The sequence below is a fragment of the Pseudorasbora parva genome, chromosome 6, assembly GCF_024679245.1.
Source record: "Pseudorasbora parva isolate DD20220531a chromosome 6, ASM2467924v1, whole genome shotgun sequence".
NCBI classification, from domain to species: Eukaryota; Metazoa; Chordata; class Actinopteri; order Cypriniformes; family Gobionidae; genus Pseudorasbora; species Pseudorasbora parva.
In genome coordinates this window covers 9,786,253-9,807,614 of record NC_090177.1, presented here as the reverse complement: position 1 = coordinate 9,807,614, position 21,362 = coordinate 9,786,253, and the positions used below count along the sequence as shown (strand labels likewise).

Below are 21,362 nucleotides of genomic sequence, written 5' to 3'. Positions count from 1 at the left end.
GCGCCCAGATCATTAAAGTAGGGCCCTGTAGGTTTCATCAGGCTGCAAAGAAATATAGAGTTGAGTATCATCAGCAAAACAGTGAAAAAACCCCCACTATGCTTCCTAATGTTATCTCCCAGTGGTAGCATGTACAGGGTGAAAATCAACATCACTGAGCCTTGTGGTACTCCATACATACTTGTGATTGATATGATCTCTTAATTTCTTAATCTCTTAATTTACTGCTACAAACTAATTAATGTTCAGATAAGTATGATTTGAACCATGCCATTGCCAATTTCCACAAATGGCAACGTGATTTTAAAACATCTTACCAATCAGCATTTTTTTTCTTTCTGTCATTTAAATATAGCATTCAAATTGTGCAATGTTGCAGTAATCATACATCATGCATTATATAAAATCATCTTTTGGCTCTGGTTAATGGCTGGTTATAGTTCTGGAATGATTCATGTTTTAATTTCCTGCATAGTGCCCATAAACTGGTCTACCATGTGGAAAAGGGCGGATTGTTTGAGCCATCACCTTGAGCATAGCCACAACACTTTTTACAGCACGTTTACACAGCTCTGGAATAAAAAAAAATCCTTTTTTTGTAGAACGTTTGTAGATTGTCCTAAAATAACATCAAGTGAGTCATTAATATTGTTAAACATATTAAGCAAGCCTGTAATAAATGGTAACATTGTCATTTTAGTTTATTTATTTTTCTTCTGCACATTGATTAGAGGGGATTCCATTCTTGGGAAAATTATTCTAGTGTTATTTACTGGAATTTTGATCCAATCACATTCTAGACAAAACAAAGTGGCCTTTGCTAACACATCACATGCACATTTTGTCTCCACAGTGAATTGAAACCCTGAAGTTGGACAACAGAAACTGTGACATCATCACCATGTATTCAAATGGGGCCCCACCCGCAGCAAATGGGGTAACGATTATGTCTTTCTCAAGGTAGGGCGTCTGTGATTTTATAAGACCTGCTTGAATGTGCATTCATGCACAGTGTTTTGCCTGTTTTACCAGCCTCGCCTCAAACCGGCTGATTGTTTTACTGGATCTCTAAACTATTGCAGAGGTTAAGAATAATAATGACATCCATATGATTGTTTAACACTCAAACATGTCAAATGGGAATATTTTATGGCTGTTAGGACTGCTCAATCAAGGATGACGCTCATAAACAATCCATCGCAGAGATATTTTTTAATCTAAAATATCTCAAGGACTACAAAAGATAACCATGAATGTTTAGACTGTTGCAAGTAAAGCAAAACTCCCCTTTAACATTTTAAAACTACATTTGAGAACATGGGTTCATTTGCTCTTTTTTTTCTCCAAATCTTAAAGATCCAACATATGATTTATGAGTGGAATTCCCCAGGAGAAAAATTATACAGACATTAAATGCTTTAAAACATGTATGAGCTTGTTTTAATGATGTATCTTGCAAAACCTTTACCAGCTCTGAACAGCAGCTACAGCTATCAAAGAAAAAAAGCATTTATTAAAATGAAATAAAAATCAGACAATGATAAATAACCAGACAATATAGCCTGAATGTACTATAATGCAATATAAAGTGGTTCAAACTGTATTGTTAGGCATATTTAAAGTTATTTCTTTATCTGTTACTAACTTATTTACATAATATTTTATTAATATGGAATAATGACATGTAGGCTAGACTGCTACCTTTTCATCTCCTAGCCTACTAATTCTTTTTCGTTTGCTAGTCACTTCATAATCAACTTGACAGAAATAAAAATGTAGGCTAATTAGTAATAGGCCTAATGAAGTAGTGATATTAGCATGATACTAGAGAAACAGAACAAGCTATCCACAATTAGATTGTTGTCTAAAAAAAAGAAAAAAAACTAGTAACATAGCAACAGTTACTAGTTCGTTTAGATGTATAAATGAACATTTTGATATTCTTTGAATGAGTCAGTCGTTAGTTCTACTTTTAGAACTAAAAGCGTCAATTTCCTTTACAACACAGTACTGACAGCGGCCTCCGTGACCTAAAATCCCCAAATGCGTTGCGTTGCGTTGCTTACGTCACGATCCCAGACTCTATTGTACAGTAAACTTACCAATGTAGAAGTGATTATGGCTTTACACTGAAAGGGCAGGGTTTGAGCTTTCGTCACGACAGCAGGCGTGTGTTAAGCACTGCAAGTGTAATTTGAACGCGTTATTTGTTCTCCTTCAGAGTTCAGATTCCTTCACTTCGTCTGGAGAAATCCGTGAATATGGCGACTGTTTGGGGGAATATACTCATACTTGTGTTTGCGCACTTTGTAGGTGAGTATCTTTATACAAGGTTACATTAAATGTCTACGAGACTAGATCGGTTTATAATCAACAAAGTTGTAGACACTGCAAGCTCTCGATGTGGCATATAGTACAATGACGTATGATATAATTTAAACGTAATTGTCTAGTTTGATGGACACCTGTCAGTTAAAGCTAATTTAACCAATATCAACCGTTTTTTTTTTCCTTCCATATTAATTCAGGGCTACTGTAGCCTGCAAGGGTTCTGTAGTTTCATGAAGCATCAGGGCTCCAGACTGCACCAAATGTTTGCTACGAAAATGTGTGTGTGTGTGTGTGTGTGTGTGTGTGTGTGTGTGTGTGTGTGGGCGTGTTTATTCAATATATCACTCCATGCTCTCTAGAATACATTTGCTGAAGTGACACACGAGATTAACCAATTGTCACTTTTTTTTTAAACAGTTTTTATAGAAGTAAATGACTCAAATGTAATGAAGTCATTTTATTCAAAATACGAAACCTTTTCAAACTATATACGAAGACAAAACTAGTGCTTACTCTGTAAGGTACAGTAATCATTAAACCATCAGCCTGCGTTTTACACCTTTTCATTACAGTGGTAAAGTGTACATTTCTTTCTTTGCTGCAAATATACCAAACTAGCCAAGCTCTACCTGTTCTCTATCAGTATACCGTTCAACAACTAGATCTCTCGTTCAGACTCAAAAGTGTCTCGTTCAGTAAAGGGCCTTGTTCACTGAATTCGACAAATCGCATGCTCTGTCACATCTCATACGAAATGTTGTCATTCTTTGAGTTTGTATTAGTAATACAGTGGAAATGTTGATTTGTGGTGTGCGCCCCTAAATTTTCTGATTGTGGCCCTGAAATTTTGAGTTGGGTGCCCCTGCTCCTAGTGAAAAACGTTAGTCTGGAGCCCTTACCATACACATGTCTAGTAGTAGGTGGAGGTGTTTTCTTATGTGCATACCATAAGCTTCCCCCCCCCCCCCCCACACTTAACCACACGTTTAAAATAGTTTTTCCAAGTCATGCATTGCATAATATCTTCCAGTTGCAGGTCATTGCTACTTTACAGAATTCACAATCAAAATACCTTAAATAAATGATTGAATTTTATACAGTATTTACATCATATTGATGATTAAGTGATTCAATAGCATGTTATTTTCAGTACGGCAGACATGCATAATAAAAGCATTACCTAATCATATCCCAGATAGCAAATTTGCTTTGGGCCGGATCTGGCTAAATTTCGGCTGAGATTTTGGCCCACATACCGCATGGAATTACGGTCCAAGGTTGGCCCAAGAGCTTTTTGCCGATAGTCAACCTGAGCAATTCCGGAAGCAAAGCGAGACTCACCCAGAGTTTTACAATGTACCCAGAAATTATCCAGAACTGGCCCATACCAACGCCGTAATCCCCAAATGTCAGGCAGACAAGAACCGAACTGCCACCACCTTTACCCCAGAACTCAGCCACAACTTATCCAGAAGCTTATCCTGATGGCATTTTTCATCACTATCACTTTTGTGCTTTGAATTTCTGTTTCAGTGTCTCAAACTCATAATAAATGTGGCGAACCAACCAAATATCTGCACAAGCAGCTGCAAGACAAATATCTTCTCAAAACAGTGTTCAATGAACAGGAAATCGTGACTTATAAATGTGCTCCGGGTTATTCGTATTCAGGAGGAACTAAGAAATCACAATGTAGGCAAGGACAGTGGACAACGTTGAACATGAACTGCGAAAGTAAGATGGATCTGTTTATCTATGTCTCTAAAATATCTATGCATTTCTTGCTCCTCACTTTTTCAAGGTTTCCCTAATTTGTTCTCACAGGGAAAAAGTGCTATGCCCTGGGTGAAATAGAGAATGGGCGATACAATCAAAAAGGACGATCATTTGGTGACAAAGCCGTTGCTGTGTGTAATAAAGGGTAGGCTACTGAAACCTTATTTTCATTATGTCTGAAGTCCATAAATCAGTGAAGACACTGTTATGAGAATAAATAGACACTGTAGAATAAGATAATTGCTTTTCTTGTTGGGGTTAAGCATCATATTTATTTATTTATTTATTTATTTATTTAAGGACAGTTTAAATGAGTTGTAATGTATATTTTCACATGAAAGCTCTGTCTTTTCTTTAATTTGTTCTAGGTCTCCTCTCCATTTACTAAATGGTTAATTAAACCAGGCAAATAATGTTTCGCTTTATGATGATTTTTATCATGTCATTAATCGTTTTCTCATGCAGATATGTTTTGAGAGGAGAAAAAGTCCGTATGTGTATGGAAAATGGTTGGAACGGCACAGACCCCATCTGTGAGGGTGAGTTTAACCCTTTGTCATCTTAAAATCACCGCAGCCCTTTCTAGCTATTACAGATCCACACTCTTGAAATTCAATTATATATTCTAAAAACCCTAAATGAAACAGCATGATGGAGTTTAACCAGACATGTGCATTAGATGTAAGAGGATTGTTTGGCAGTAAATCCCCTTTGATCTATTGAGTTTGACTCAAACCAGAGGTCTGCTTTCCAAGATTTGTAGGAGGTAAACTGACTCTGCAGGTCATTATTGCCCTCTAGTGGTCTATACTGGTAATGTTAATCATCAAACATATAAGGCTTTACATGATTTAGCTTCCCAGTATCTTGCCGATCTCATAACTCCTTACACGACAGCTCCTAATCTGCGATCTTCTGAGTGTAGTCTATTAGCTGCGCCTAAAACACGGCTCGGGTTGTGTTGTTGTTGTTATTATTATTAAACGCTTTTGGGGAAACGCATCAAGTTTTTGACACTGTGTTTTTTAGAGCCAAAGATCTTCTGTTCAGCACCTGCTGTGGCAAACCGATTGGTAAAACCTGGAGAGAGGACGCTGTACACACCCCAAGACACAGTAACCATCATCTGCAGTAAGGGATTTGATCTGATTGGCTCATCAGTGGTCACATGTGGACCAGATGGCCAGTGGCTGAACTTGCCCGAGTGTCGTCCTGAAGGTAGTTTAGGCTGTTTTCACACTGCATCTGAAATTGCATACTTCCCAGTATCTTGCCGATCTCTTGACTCCTTACATGACAGCTCCTAATCTGTTATCTTCTGAGTGTGGTCTATTAGCTGCGCCTAAAACACGGCTCGGGTTGTATTGTTGATGTTGTTATTATTATTATTATTAAACGCTTTTGGGGAAACGCATCAAGTTTTTGACACTGTGTTTTTTAGAGCCAAAGATCTTCTGTTCAGCACCTGCTGTGGCAAACCGATGGGTAAAACCTGGAGAGAGGACGCAGTACACACCCCAAGACACAGTAACCATCATCTGCAGTAAGGGATTTGATCTGATTGGCTCATCAGTGGTCACATGTGGATCAGGTGGCCAGTGGCTGAACTTGCCCGAGTGTCGTCCTGAAGGTAATTTAGGCTGTTTTCACACTGCATCTGAAATTGCATACTTCCCAGTATCTTGCCGATCTCATAACTCCTTACATGACAGCTCCTAATCTGCGATCTTCTGAGTGTGGTCAATTAGCTGCGCCTAAAACACGGCTCGGGTTGTATTGTTGATGTTGTTATTATTATTATTATTAAACGCTTTTGGGGAAACACATCGAGTTTTTGACACTGTGTTTTTTAGAGCAAAAGATCTTCTGTTCAGCTCCTGCTGTGGCAAACCGATTGGTAAAACCTGGAGAGAGGACGCAGTACGAACCCCAAGACACAGTAACCATCATCTGCAAAGAGGGATTTGATCTGATTGGCTCATCAGTGGTCACATGTGGAGCAGATGGCCAGTGGCTGAACTTGCCTGAGTGTCGCCCTCAAGGTAATTTAGGCTGTCTTCACACTGCATCTGAAATCGCATACTTCCCTAAGGCTAAAAACTGTCTATGACAAAATAATTCACAGTACTCATAAAAGAGTTGGCAAAAAATACTCTGAAGACCTACAACTTGCGAGACTGGACACTTTACTCTCCCATGATGCCATGATGGTGAAATGATGTAACTGATGCTGGTAGGTCAGGAGATTGTCAACTTGGCGGATATGTTAGTATGCAGTATGTTCGGATTACATAGTACATACTTTTTAAATGGTCGTCCTTATTCAAAAGTACCTACCGTACTCAAGAGACTGTGATTTCAGATGCTTTCCTGGTTTGAATTCTTAATCTGAAACTAAGTTCAGCTTCCTCCTAAATTTCATACTGCTCACTGCTCAGTTTCTAGCTCTAAACGTCAGGAAGTGTGAAGACCCTTGCTTTGGATGAAAATGTCTGCTAAATGCATAAATATGAATGCAAATTGTTCTTCACTTCAAATGAAAGCAGTGAGAGTATTTTTAACTCTCGTTTATTATCAGTGATCCACTGTTCAGCACCTACTGTGGCAAACGGAGAGATAGATGGATTCAGACGTCAGTACAAACCCAAAGACAAGGTGGACGTACAATGCCATGAGGGCTTTGATATGAGTGGCCCACCGCAGGTCACGTGTGGACCAGATGGCCAATGGCAGGGCTTGCCTGAGTGTCGCCCTAAAAGGATTTCAGCTACTGGTAGGTGCATTAATGTGTTGAAAGGTTTCAAACAGTAGTAAACATTGTAGTCACATGACCTCAAATCCCTAACAAGGTGACCAGGACCCTGACTAAAGGGCTCTGTTTTAGTTGGATGTACATTATCCCGCTTATTACATGTCTACTTGCCACATAAGTTAATAATGAGACTCAAAATATTGATTTAAATGTAAATATTTTATTAGCTCGATGAACACAAAGCAATAGCAGTATTGAGCCTAGGCGAATGAAACCAGTTCAGACAAAATAGACGTTTAAGGAATAATTTAGAGCTGGCCTCTGATATGCGGATGAGCATCATTATGCAGCATTACTTTTCTATCTGACACTAGAGTAATGGCTGCTGAAAATTACGTGTCAGTTACATCCACATGGATTGCAGGACCCAAGGTTTTCCAGCAGAACATTCCCCAATGCATCACACTGCCTCTGCCATGGTACCACGTGTTCCGGGTAAGCGACACACACACATCCGGCCATCCATGTGATGTAAAAAAAAAACATGATTCGTCAGACCAGGCCACCTTCTTCCATTGCTCTGTGGTCCAGTTCTGATGCTCATGTGAAACTGTTGGCGCTTTCAGGGATGGACAGGGGTCAGCATGGGCAGCCTGACTGGTCTGCGGCTATGCAGCCCCATACACAACAAACTGAGATGCTCTGTGTATTCTGACACCTTTCTAACAGAACCAGTATTACCTTCTTGAGCAGTTTGAACTCCAGTAGCTCGTCTGTTTGATCAGACCACACAGGCCAGCCTTCGCTCCCCACGTGCATCAATGAGCCTTGTCCGCCCATGACCCTGTCACCGGTTCTCCACTGTTCCTTCCTTGAAGCACTTTTGATAGAGACTGACCACTGCAGACCGGGAACACCCCCGAGAGCTGCAGTTTTGGAGATGATCAGACCCAGTCGTCTAGTTATCATAATTTGGACCTTGTCAAACTCGCTCAAATCCTTACGCTTGCCCATTTTTCCTGCTTCTAACACATCAATTTTGAGAACAAAATGTTCACTTGCTGCCTAATATATCCCACCAACTAACTGGCGCTGTGATGAAGAGATAATCACAGACATCACCTGTCATAATGTTATGCCCAATCTGTGTATATATTTGCTTATATTTGAATTTGATTATTATTTATTTTTAAAAAATTGTGAGGGAAATAATATAAGTAAATAATATAGACAAGACTCAGCATTTAAGTCATTTTGTTTTTCCCACAGCTCAATGTGGTCCAGCTCCTTCATACCCCTACATGGACCTCAGAGACTGGTCCTCCATGCTGAAAGAGTACCCATCTGGTGCTCGCATTCGTTACAAATGTGGGGTAGGATACCGCCGGGTCAGAGGGAGTGACAGTATACGCTGTCAAGGTGGCCAGTGGACAAAGCTGTTGCTTCAATGTGAACGTATGTCATAGAACCTTTATCTGCATTTGCTCACACTGATTTTCTTCCTCAGTCAGTTTGACTTGTTTTCCAGTACAAATATCTAAACATTCTTAAATCAAAATATATTTACTTGAGAAGCCAGATTACTTAATTACTACATTTTATTTTCTGTAAAATGTTTTGAAATTAAGTTTAAGCGCAAAATTCTTTGTGCTTAAACAAGAAAAAAAGTCTGCCAATGTGGTCAGAAAATGAATCGCAATTCAAAGCTGCAACACGTTTAGGTAACACTTCACTTAAAGCCTGTATGTATAATGCATTATAAAAGTGCTTGTAATGCCTTAAAGCTACACTGTGTGATATTTTCCCCCATCTAGTGGTGTAAAGGTATATGACCATCCAGTGTATAATAGTTTCTGTTCCTCTCAATTTCGATTTCGTTTCAACTCCTACGGTGGCCGATTTAGTCATGGCTTCCAGTTCGACCTCTTCGGTGACTGTTGCTTCATGTGATGAGGTAACTTTTGAAAACTATTATAATTTGCAGTTATTTAATTTACCAAATGATCTATGATCAAATTAATCTATGTAAAATGAATAATAGTTTTACGTTTTCGTTATTTTTAACCAGTCCATTGCTAACATCAGCTATCAGGTTCTTTTATCAGTGCTATCGTTATTGTGTATATTGTACGACATCACTAGCGTAAGGCAAACAAATTATAATGCAATTAAAATATTAATCTCATGTTATCCGTTATAGAACACGGATTTATGTTATAAGGTAAACAATACTTTTTCATCATTGACGCGAGGAAAACTATCCTAGACGTCGTTCTAGTGTTATGCACAGCACACCATGATACAATTAGCCAAGCAACAATAAAACTTCCAATATACACAAATAGGCTGAATTAATATTACCTGTCGAGAAGAAAGCAGGCAACGTCGGCGTTCTTTTTAAAATCGTTGCTCCTCATGAGCTCTTTCCATCTTGGAAAGGCCACTCCAATATTTCCTTTTGTCTTGTTGATTTGCCCGTTGCGTTGCCGTCTTAATTCTCTTTTCCGCTTTCTTGGCGACTCTGATACATATCCCGCAATGTTACTAGGTCCCCGACCCGGGTCGAATTCGGTAATCAATTCCGGGACTTGATTGCTTTCACACAGAAGGCGACCCGGCAATGTTCCGGGAATATTGCGGGTCCGACGTGCAGTGTGAAAGGGGCTTAAGAGTGATCCTCCATCATCTTATAGCAGCCTCAAGCAATCCCCCTCTTCACATTCGACACGGTGCATCGAGTGTAAAAACGCGAAAAGCGAAGCTTGAATTTACGGGTATGTCCCTCTTTGGCAAATGTACTTTCAAGATGGAGGAGCAACATGGCGACCGCCATCCGAACCCTCAACACTTATGTATTTTCAATGGTAATTACGAGAATGCATTATTACTTGAAAGAAGTAAATATACATTTATGAGCACATATATTTTTGAAAGAACTAAGTGATTTTAGCTAAGAATAAACTAAAAAAGTTACACAGTGTAGCTTTAAAGTGATCCGATTATGGATTTTTGAGAATAACATTTCATGTAGTGTGTAATGAATGAAAAAACTGAATGAGACCATCCTGCAAAGTTTAAAATCTGAAAGTGCACAGTATATAGTTATTGTCTCAAATGTAAGAGTCGTCTCTGAGTCAATTAAACAAATCGTTTTTCAAACAAGTCGTAAGCTGTTTCATTATGACTTCATGACGAAACATTAGCATTTTGGCCCTCCACTTATTGCTCACACAGACACCAGGTAAAAAACTTGAACCCCTTCAAACATTGCAGCGGGTACTGGATAGCATCACGCCGAGAAGATGCTGTGCTCTACAATATATGCTTATTGTGTAAGTATCTGGCTAACCGGCTAACTTACTTTTCATCTTCAATTGCATAAGGTAAAATAATAACTGTACTATAAATAATAAGCCATTCTTTTTGAATACCTCAAAGCTCTGCTGGATAAGTCAAAAACTCAACTGAACTTCACAGATGAAGTGGAGTTCATTAGTAGTTTTCTTTTTTCCTGAGGTAGGCCCAAACATTGGATTGTTTCTGTTATTGGGCCCTATCTTGCACCCAGTGCAATTGACTTTGTACACCGACGCATGTGTCATTCCTATTTTGCACCCGCGCAAAGCGCGCTTTTCCCTCCACAGAAGCACGTCGCTAAACTAGTGAATGAACTTGTGCTCCCTGGGCGGTTCAGCGCAAAAAAGGAGGCGTGTTCCGGCGCAAACAATCCCTGGTGCTATTTTCCTGTTCCATTAAACAATTGCGCCACTGACCAGAAAAAACCTGGTCTAAAGTCAGTGGTGCGTTGCGTGTTGTTCATTATGCTATTTTAAGGGCTCATGCTTGACCATAATGTATAGCGTGTACAACGCGCAGACACTTTGCTCATGTAATCTACACAGATGCAACAGTTATTTTTGCAAATCATAAATTGTTACACTAAAAAAATATTAACACATTGTGGTGTGCCACGAAGATGTGAAAAAAATAGGCATAAATCTAGCTTACAAATTATTCAGGCTAATTGTAGTAATTAAGGATCAGACCTGTTTGCCCAATAGTGGCAAGACATATATGTATATAAGGACATCTGACAAATTGGTTTGTCCGTCAAGAACCAGGAAAAAAAATCGACTGAAAAACTAAAAAACTGTTTAACCGACGCTATTTTGGGTGGGTTTCTCCCATCCCCATAGGCTACAACACAACTTCTCTGTCTTTCACTCCCTTACGAAAGGAAAATATATTTACCAATATATTACTTGAAATATATTTTAATTGCATATATTGCATATATTTATATTGCAAATATATGGAATAATATATGGATGGTATTATAAAATATATTAGGCTATATATATTCATGTAATATATTGCAAACTTTACAAATGATTGCCGCTTTCAATATAATGCAATATATTGAAAGATATAAATATTAATTCCCATATATGTGAATATATTGCGTAATGTATTGCATGAAATTTTCCAATATACTGCAATATATTTTTGTTTCGTAAGGGCTGCGCTTACAAGAACGTGCGCCTGGTAAATACGCCATATTAATAGCAATCCATAATGGAACTTGCGCACCTGCTTTTAAAGGGAATGTTGGATGCCTCTCTGATTGGTTTATTCACGTTACACCCAAACCACACCTATGAATAATGAAGCTACTTCAGACCAACCCATTTTAGATTTGCGCCGGGCGCAAGAGCCATTTATCCCGCCGGGAAAATAGCAACAGCGCCGAGACCCGCCCACAAAGTTACTTGCGCTTTCCGCTTTGACGCGTTTCAGATCGTTAAAATAGGGCCCATTGTCATATATGCAATATTTTGTTAAAGGAAGTGTATGTAAAATTGTGGCCAAAACTGGTACTGCAATCACTATCCCCTCTCCCCCTCCCCCCTGACTCGAGGTTGCCAGATAAGCTGCAGGGTCAGCAGGAACGTTTGTAGATCTGCAGCTGTGGTAACTAGAGCAGATCTGGCAACCCGGATGACGAAACACTAATGACTTTGTGATTGGTCGATAGGTGGAGGGTGGAGCTTCAGGCCAAAACACAACATGACAACATCAACATCAGTTGAGGGCTGCAACAACAGCTTTTAGATGACAATATCCTGGCCGGACTACTGTTGTCAGTGATGGAAGTATTTGAAATTAACATGATTTCTTAATGTCTAGTGACATATAAGGGCCAGTTTATGATTCATTGAAATACATTTCTTAAATACAGTTCCTTTAATTAATTAATTTATTTATAGGGACATGCCTGTGTGAGATGTAGGCATACTTATCCCCCTAGGTATGTTTGCATTTGCAAAAATATTTAAATTATTATTACACATTATTTTTGACCATGGCATTCATCTTTTATTTGAGTGATTGCCAAAAAAAGAAAACAAAGAAGCAACAGTCGCCTACCAGAAAGTACTGTTATTATTTTACCTTGAAGATGGAAAGTAAAGTCACTAACTCAATTCGTTCTTCCTTTTTTCTTTGCTTTGTCCTGTTTACAGCAAGATGATGTTTAGGTGATAGTTAAAGTAGAGACTTGTTTATTATTGGTGTTTTATCTATTGGTTGAGTTTTGCTTTGCATTCCAGATATCAAAAACAGGTTTTGTAATGTTAGCAAGGTAGGCCTATAATATGTTAATTAGACAATTAGCATAGGTTCAAATGAAAGAAACATTGGAATTGGAATAGAAAAACAACAACACATTGTATAAATATAATATCACACAATATTTTTCAGAAGATCAATCTGTAATGTTTCATCATAGATTTGGACTCACGCTGGTATTGGTGTGAAATCGACGTCATCGTTAGTGTTTTTAGAGTGTGTAAAATCGCTGAGCTCTGAGTTCAGTTATGGTAATGGCTGTTTTTTATGAAATATGCGCTGTATGTGCTAGACCAATCACAACAGAATGGCCCATCTGACCAGTCAGTGCGTAACAGGGACACTTTAATTATGTCTTGTAATGCACATTATAATGCATTGTATGGTGTCATGAATAATTGTAACCACATATAATACATAATATAATACTTTATAATCCATATTTATTAATTGAACACACCTTTAGGAAGTATAATGTATACTTCCTAAATGTATACTATAATGTATGTATCAAAACACATGACAAGCAACTTATTTCAGAATCTGCAAATATTATCATGTATGTATATGAATACCTTATAATGCATAATATATAAGGGCTTTCAGCAAAGTGTTGTTTTGCCACTTGTTTTGCGTAGATTCACTTAATTTTGATATATTTTTCTGAAAACAAGACTATTAATTAATTCTGCCTCTTAAGTAAATGTATTTTGATTTAAGAATTTTGAGATATTAGTTCCGGAAAACAAGACAATTTTTGCAGTGCATCGCTTTATCTGCTTTCTGCCTTCATATCCAAAGGCAGTTGATGAAAGTTTTGGATACCACACATGATGCACATTCTTGACTTTCCTGATGTGTTATCATATCTAACAATATGTTTGTATCAAAAGGGAAGAGATGCGGATCTGCTGGAGAGATTTCATATGGCCGCTTCGAGTATACGGGCGTGTTATTCGGACATTCAGCTAAAGCCATCTGTCAAGAGGGGTGAGATACAGCAGTAGATATTATAATGCTTCTCTTTGTGTTTGGTGAAATTAAAATAAGACACAATGCCTGACCTAAAACAAGGGCTCTGCTCCAAAATGTAGAGAAAAGCCAAAAATGGCAACATCTTAAGGTATGTAAAGAGGTAGGTGTCTACGATGTTGTTTTTAGGACACATTTTAAGAAAGCATTGCATGTATGTGTTGTGGAGAAGACAATCCTATGCATGGCAATGACTTGTAGAGTTGTAAACTTGTAGAGCAACACAGAATAATTGTTGATTTATATTTACAATTTATTTAATACCAAAAAGTAAAAAATCTATATACATTATTGTAAGCATCGCTAAAAATGAACTCAATTAGGGGCGGTTCATGTCACGTCTTTTGCATGCCCAACTTCATTATTTTAAAGGTAGATGCATGACAAGCACGCTTACAATAGTTTTTTCAGGCACATACACTAGATCACATACAACTTTTCAGAATGCCATGATGTGACAGGAACCAAAAGCTTCATCCTTTCCGTAAGAATTGTTTTGTTTTTTCGTCTCGTCTACTTGAATAAATTTAGTAGCAGAGCTACTGCAAGTGATTTTTGGTCCTGGAAATCCTTTTAACCTTTGTTGAAACTTCCCAAGCGCTTTGGAAAGTCCGACATCCGGCGTTTTCCACACATGTGAACGTCCTCTTAAAAACAATTGAGTCGAATATCTATAGGGGTGGGCGATATGACCAAATTGTTATTTCATGATATGATCAATTTTATTTCGCGATAACAATACATATCGGGATATAGTTGTTTTGTGTTATTTTGTCTCATTTCTGTTGTCAATAATAAGAAAAAAGAAGCATATTACAAACAACAGAACAAATACAATATAACAAAGATATGAATTAAACAAATGAGGTACAACAGTTTTATTTAACATGTAGTGAGAATTACTGTCACTTTAAGACCAAATGCACGGATCCATTATACTGATTCACATCCGGTTTACACCCAATTGTTTAGTTTCACTGGCTGTTTATGTAAATGCTCCACACGGCATTCTAATATAAATTGCGTGTGTATTCCACCATTCAATTGCAATAAGACGTAAAAGAGAACTGAATTGGCGTTCACATGCTTAAAGCTGTGCTCTAGCTATGTGTCAGTCAGCACGTTCACAGCGTTAAGTTATCTTTCACTGCTTTTTTTTCTTTTTCTTCCTTTTCTTCTGATTGCTTTCATCAGGTATGAACTGATTGGCAAACAAATGCTGTTCTGCCGCGATGGAGGCTGGGACGGAAGGATCCCTGTGTGTGAACGTATGATGTTTTTGTATACCTTTATTTTTTAAATATCTGAATCTCAGTGCTTTAAATAACAAAATTGCAAACCAAATGACTCTGTTCAATTTACTTCAAAACACGGTCTGGAATAGAGCACAATATTACAGTCGTTATTACACAATAAATGTATTCCCTTTATCTGATACAAAGCTTAAATTCCCTAGCCTGATAAGCCAGACCCACATTAAGATGTTTGGTCTGGAAACTCACCATAGACAGGGCTCAATCTGAGGGGCGGATAAACGGTTGTCTTTCAAACCTCCTCTGCACGCGATTGGATAGCGCTACAACCAACCAGAGCAACGAAGGTGAAGCGGAGCTTGTTAATAGATTAAACATTCGCCGTATCCGGTCGGCTAAACTCCGAACACATCTTCCCTTTTTAAGAATGACTTCAGTGCCGCTCTTTGTTCTTTTCTCAGAGAAAAGCTTAACTCCAAGTCTTCCAGAGTCGCGGTCAAAGTTGATTCGAAAGACCGCCTTTCGCCAGTTTTTGTGTTTTCTAGAAGCACACAAACGCAACTCTGCCGTCGTCATTATGGCCCCGCCCACCGACTCTATACACGATGTGATTGGCCCGGCAAGAGTTAGGCGAATACAGCTCAGAAGAGTATTGAGAGGTGCTAGACGACACTCGCAGACAGATTAGATTTGCTGCCGCTAGGGTGCGTCTAGATTTCTAGGCTATAAAATTCCCTGTATTGAAGAAAAAACACACTTTTGTCCAAAATAGTCCAATTCACAGATGACATTATCTTGAAATGAGTAGCCTATCAATGCTGTTACCTAGTTGTTGCCAATGAAAGCAGCACATATTTATTGATGTGTTTATTGTTGATGTGAGCTTTTTTAAATGATGAACTCGTATTAGGGTAACCATGGACAGGGCCGGCTCTAGCTCTTTGGTTGCCCTAGGCGAGATGGAGTTTTGCGCCCCCCCCCCCACCCCCCACCCCACTCACTTTTATCGTCTCTAATTCAGCACATGTCTGTTTTCCTAGGTCTACCCCTAACCGAGAAGCACTTATTATTAAACATGTTCGACGCTTTATTTCCACTTTTCAAACATTTTCTCACTTTTTATTGAAAATAAATGCCTTTCCGATCTGATATGTGATGGGAAAAGGGAATATAGCGAGTGTGGCAAAAGATAGGATCGAACCTCTGATCGATCTGCATCTAATCTTGATGCCATGCGTCTTACCACTACACTACTGCCACTGTGAAGAATTTGGTGAACACAGCATATTTGTGTTTGATGTAGATAATATGGCATCTTTCGTTAGGCTGCTCCAGTAAAAAAAAAAAAAAAAAAAAACGAGGCCGTATTTATTTCCTTCTGACGCCCACGTAGAGAGCGTTTGTACTTTTCATAAATAACATGCATACGTTATCCATATTTATAACGAACTGGACTTTTGATATTTAAATGACATCCATGTAGGTTATTGTAGATTATTGTCAGTGAAGTTATGTTTGCAATACGTATAGTAATTATGAAGAAAACTAGCAAGTGACAATAGCTTAGTGACAATATTAATAATATTTATAAAATAAATATTAGTTTTTTTTTATTTTTTTTATTTTTTTTACACTATTTAATTTAATTTTATAGATCTGGGAACGACTCCACAATTGCCAGTGAGCACAACCAACAGACATCCCTAAGATAGACATGGTCCCTTCTCTCCATTCCTCATCCCCCAGCCCCTTTCCTCCTCGTCAGTGACTCCCAAACCCAGCAGTTAACCCTCTCATATATTGCTGTGTTTTCCTCCACCAAGTATGCTGGGGCACCACAACATGCACCGCCAAACCAAGCTCTCTTAGTCTGGTTGTGACCTGCCAGATAAAATAAATATTAATAAATATTTATTTTAATAAATATCTAATAAATATTAATAAACAAAATAAATATTAGTTGATAAGATTGATACTAAGTAATTTTATTTTGTTTGACAACTTATTGGCTGAGATAAGAAGACTAACCTCTATATTGGGCTTTCTTTCGATTTTCTTCCTTTCTTTTTTTTCTCTTTTTCCGTCCCTGTGCACCCGCGGGTTTAGACGCCTCATTTTTGATGAACGCGCAAGATGAGCACTTGCCTGACCTAATAATCAATAATCACCATCAATTCAATCTAATAATCAGGTTGATAAGTAATTAAAGGTGTGGCTGAGGGGGCGCCCCGTGATGATCATGTTTAATGAACATTATGTTGTATTTCGCTTGTTCCGATTCTTAATGGGAAGTAATGGGCGGCACTAGAGCGCGCTCGCGCCCCTAACACAAATGTCGCCCTAGGCAACCGCCTAGCTCGCCTATAGCAAACGCCGGCCCTGACCATGGAAGACCAAATTAATGTTGCATTAATAAAACGTCACTGAAATTACAATGCTGGCACTGAGGAATGTATAATTACAATATGAAGGTATGACTGTTTTTTTAAATTAAGCTACTTAAGTATGTATGTAACACATTTGTTGTGAAAGCTCCAGCTCTCGGATGCAGAGCGTAATACAGCAGTGGCTTCCTCGCTTCATTTCGTACACTTCTTGCTGATGTTTTGAGCGATTTCAGATACAATCAACAACACTAGAGTCGACCCAGAATCAAGGGCTATAGTTTAGGATTCGATTCTTTTGGAGTCGACCCCCATCATGGATGGCAGTGTGTGTTTGTGTGTTTTGCAGCTGTGCACTGTCCTCCACCCCCAGAGGTCAAGGGTGCTGAGATGTCTGAACCCACATATGACTTTGTTCCCTACGGTCGTGCGGTGTCCTATCATTGCCATACTGGCGCTCTGATTGGTTCGAGAGACATATACTGCACAAAGAAGGGCACCTGGAGCGCCCCGCCTCCCGAGTGTAAAGGTACATATAAACTAAGGCTGTCAAGATTCCTTGATTCAATTTGAGAAAATCTTCAATTGCATTTTACCCATGTTGATTAAAGGTGCACTATCTAGTATTTTTGCTGTAAAATGTCCAAAAACCACTAGGCCAGTGTTATATATTTTGTTCAGTTGAGTTCTTACAATATCCCAAATGTTTTCAACTATTTATAAATTGTGAGAAAATTGCTATTTTAACTAAGGAGCCGGGACGTCTGAGGGAGTCGCCTGTCAATGGCGTCATATCTGCGTTACCCTCGGTTTGCGGTTTTATTCTGCAGAAGCGCTTTACTCTGAGCAGTGTGAACAAATGTCAAAGCAGCCGCTGAGCGAACACACAGAGTAACGTCATAACATCATTTTAAACACACTTAAATGTATCTAATATGATAAAAAGAGCTGTTAACTTAGCTCGTACTCATGAGTAACATCATAACATCATTCTAAACACACTTAAATGTATCTAATATGATAAGCAGAGCTGCGTTACCTCATACTCATGACCGGAAAAGTGGAAATGGCGCCGGCGACTGTCCCATCATAATAAAAGTCCCGCTGCTCGCGAGGTGTGTTTGTGCTCCAGCGGCCTTGCTCAGCTCCACAACACTCTACTTCACACTACAGTAACGTTAATAATCACATTTATGAACATGATTTCTGCCCCGAGTCCTATTTTCCACTGGCTGTGAAATTTTTAACACAGCATAATGGGTTGATTAATTTTTACTATAACACTAGCTTCTTTTTTTACTTGAATCAGTGTTTGATGACTAACTTAAATGCTCTAAACGAACACTGGCTTGCATGATAATTCCTTAATTTTTGATAATATTTTACAGTATAGCATATTTTATTTAGTTTTTCATACATACTACCAACGATTAAACTCGTTTAACAACTATTAGAAGTAAAAATGAAACATTTGGAAGTAATTGATGTGTAATCGACCGGCCTCTGTTGTCCCGTTACCGCAACGCACTGGAACTTGTGCCGGAGCTCGTGTCATGTTCAGCGGAGGAACTTTTAACTTCAGACCGCCACCTTGTGTCTTACTCGTAGCCGAAATATGCAGTGACTGACTCCATAACCTGTCCATCAGTGTACAGCTCTGAGAACATATTTTAACATCCTATTGTATCTTTTTGATTTAAATCATAAAATGCATGCAAGGTATCAGGCGTTTCCATCACATGAAAAGACATGCGCAACACTTGGGAAAAGACACCGTGCCCCTGTATGTTGCTTTATATAAAATTAAACAATTTACAGCAAAATAATTAATTTATAAAAAAAATATTTTATGTATTTTACCAAAGACATGCATCAATCTGATGGAGCTGCACTGCTCTCTCCTGAAGAGGTCACAAAAAGCCTCCAATAAATAACTCAACCCTTGGGCTGTTATTTTTGACCCAGGATCTGGGTTACGCAACAACTACACAAACACTGGGTTGTTACGTCTGACTCGGGATCTGATTGGTCAGATGGCCCAGTCTGTTGTGATTGGCCAGAAACTAAACCTACATGACCATATCTAAATTTAGACAATAACACAAAATAATACTAATAATAATTCTATGCCTCCTTTGTTTCTTCATTGTTTTGGTACTTTGACACCACACAATGTTAATTTAAATACCTGCATTAACAGACTATTTCCTGTGTCTTTCAGACATTACCTGTCCTCACCCACATGTGTCAGGTGGATCAGGCATGAGGGGATTTAGGGCTGTCTATAAATTCAGAAACACAGTGACGATCACCTGCCGACCTGGTTTAAGACTTATTGGAGAGAGTTTCGTCACCTGTGGACCAGATGGGAAATGGGAACCGAAACTTCCAGAATGTGTGCAAAGATACTGAAAGACGCGTAACATAGAGCACGCTGTCTCAAAGTCATAATGAAGCTCTTTTCTCATCACTACATTATATTAAAATGAGCAAAACACTATTTAGTATTTACTCAAGACTATTTATTCTCATAAAATAATAATTCTCAAGTGAAGATGAAGCACTGTGAATTATTATTTTAATTTTTGTTGCAATTCATTAATTTTATTTATGTATTTTGTTAATCTAGCATTGTGGAAACTGTTTATATATTGCTTTCATCTTCTGTTGTTTTTTTATTCAGTATAAATAAAATTTAGAGAGCACTTAATTTCTTAAAAAAAGAAACGCTTGGTTATTTAATCAGCACAAAATGAGCTGTTAACAGCTTATGACCCAGGTCCAGTCGTGAAGAAATGAAGACGAAGAGTCAGGAGTGTAATTAATTAATATAAAATTTACTTAAGAATAGTTTGCAGTTTCAAAAGCAGAAGCCAGCTTCAAGTCCCATAAGGAGTTCGTAGGCCGCGCTCCCTCTCTCACCGTCTCGTTGCCTCGCCCTATCGTACATACAATTTGTATGTTCTGTTTTCTATCCACGTCATTACTGCAATGTGGATGGTTCTGACTGGCTCAGAGACAATGCACAGTCATGGTAAATTTCCACACGTCGTTTAATCTGATGCTCGTCTCCATAGACGTGTCACATGTTGGCGCGTTTACCCTGGAATTAGGCCCGTAGTGACCTTCCAGATCTGGAGCAGGCGCCAGCTTGGCCAGAACAAGTCCACCAATTTCCGAGGGTATCCATTGTACACCATTCTCAACGCTGATCTGTAACATAGAATATTGCGCACATACACAGATACACAGTCTCTCCAAGTTCTAACCCAAAACATACTGATAACATGTGCTTTCTCTCAGTGAGAGGTACAGACAATAGTACAGGCAATATTCATCTCCAACTCTTTAGTGTTTCAGGAAAAGGAAATATAAAAGGAATAAAATATAATAAATTAAATGAAAGACACTTTAGAAAACAAGAAACATAAAGCAAAATCATAACTGGAAAGAATCAATATAATAATATAGGAAGATAAATATTGATTAAGGTTTTGATTATGAATTAAATTAGGCTATACAGGTATATTCAGAATCGCCCTTTCAGAGCGTAAAGCAACAACACTACAACAAGGTTCCACTTGTTATATTAGTTAAGATAAACAAATCATAATTAAAAGTATTTCGAAAGCATGTATTAATCTTAGGTGGTTATAATTCAACATTTACTACTATCTAACATTATTTAATGGACCTGAGCTAAAATACATGCATGTACTTTTATTAACTAACGATGAATAAATGGCCAATTCCTGGCCAAATTTGCCCATTGGTCCCCTGTCCATCATGGCCTCCTAATCTTCCCCCTATCCTGTGATTGGCTTCATCACTCGGTCTCCTCTCCACCATAAGCCGGTGTGTGGTGAGCGTTCTGGCGCAATATGGCTGCCGTCATCATCCAGGTGGGTGCTGCACATTGGTGGTGGTTGAGGAGAGTCCCCCCTTCTATGTAAAGTGCTTTGAGTGCCTAGAAAAGCGCTATATAAATGTAACAAATTATTATTAATTAAATGCTGTAAGGAATGTATACAGAAATAGAAAGTTAGCATTGTTTAGGCACGCTACTCAGTTACACAAAAAATGACGCGCGTGCGCAATTTAGTTTCTTGCTTTGAAAGAAGCGGGAACAGATGGAGAACAGATTTGAGTTTTTTTTTTAATTATTATTATTTATTTTTTTACGTTTACATGAGTAATTAGTGGTGG

General features: G+C 38.4%; 1 protein-coding gene across 2 annotated transcripts; it reads left to right on the top strand.

Moving 5' to 3' along the window:
* Positions 1-866: 866 nt before the first annotated feature.
* Positions 867-19,890, top strand: si:ch73-217n20.1 (complement receptor type 2). Of its 2 annotated transcripts, XM_067445548.1 has the most exons (14): positions 867-937; positions 2,222-2,313; positions 3,865-4,065; positions 4,156-4,252; positions 4,573-4,646; positions 5,137-5,325; positions 5,549-5,737; positions 5,961-6,149; positions 6,686-6,880; positions 8,129-8,314; positions 13,381-13,477; positions 14,714-14,787; positions 17,506-17,685; positions 19,378-19,890. In XM_067445548.1, exons 1-14 carry the CDS (start codon positions 912-914, stop codon positions 19,566-19,568), a joined length of 1,980 nt encoding a protein of 659 aa, XP_067301649.1. In that variant the 5' UTR covers positions 867-911; the 3' UTR covers positions 19,569-19,890. The 2 variants fall into 2 exon arrangements, with proteins under 2 accessions (XP_067301649.1, XP_067301650.1); XM_067445549.1 differs by lacking the exon at positions 5,137-5,325 and having other exon boundaries at positions 872-937; positions 19,378-19,889.
* Positions 19,891-21,362: the final 1,472 nt, after the last annotated feature.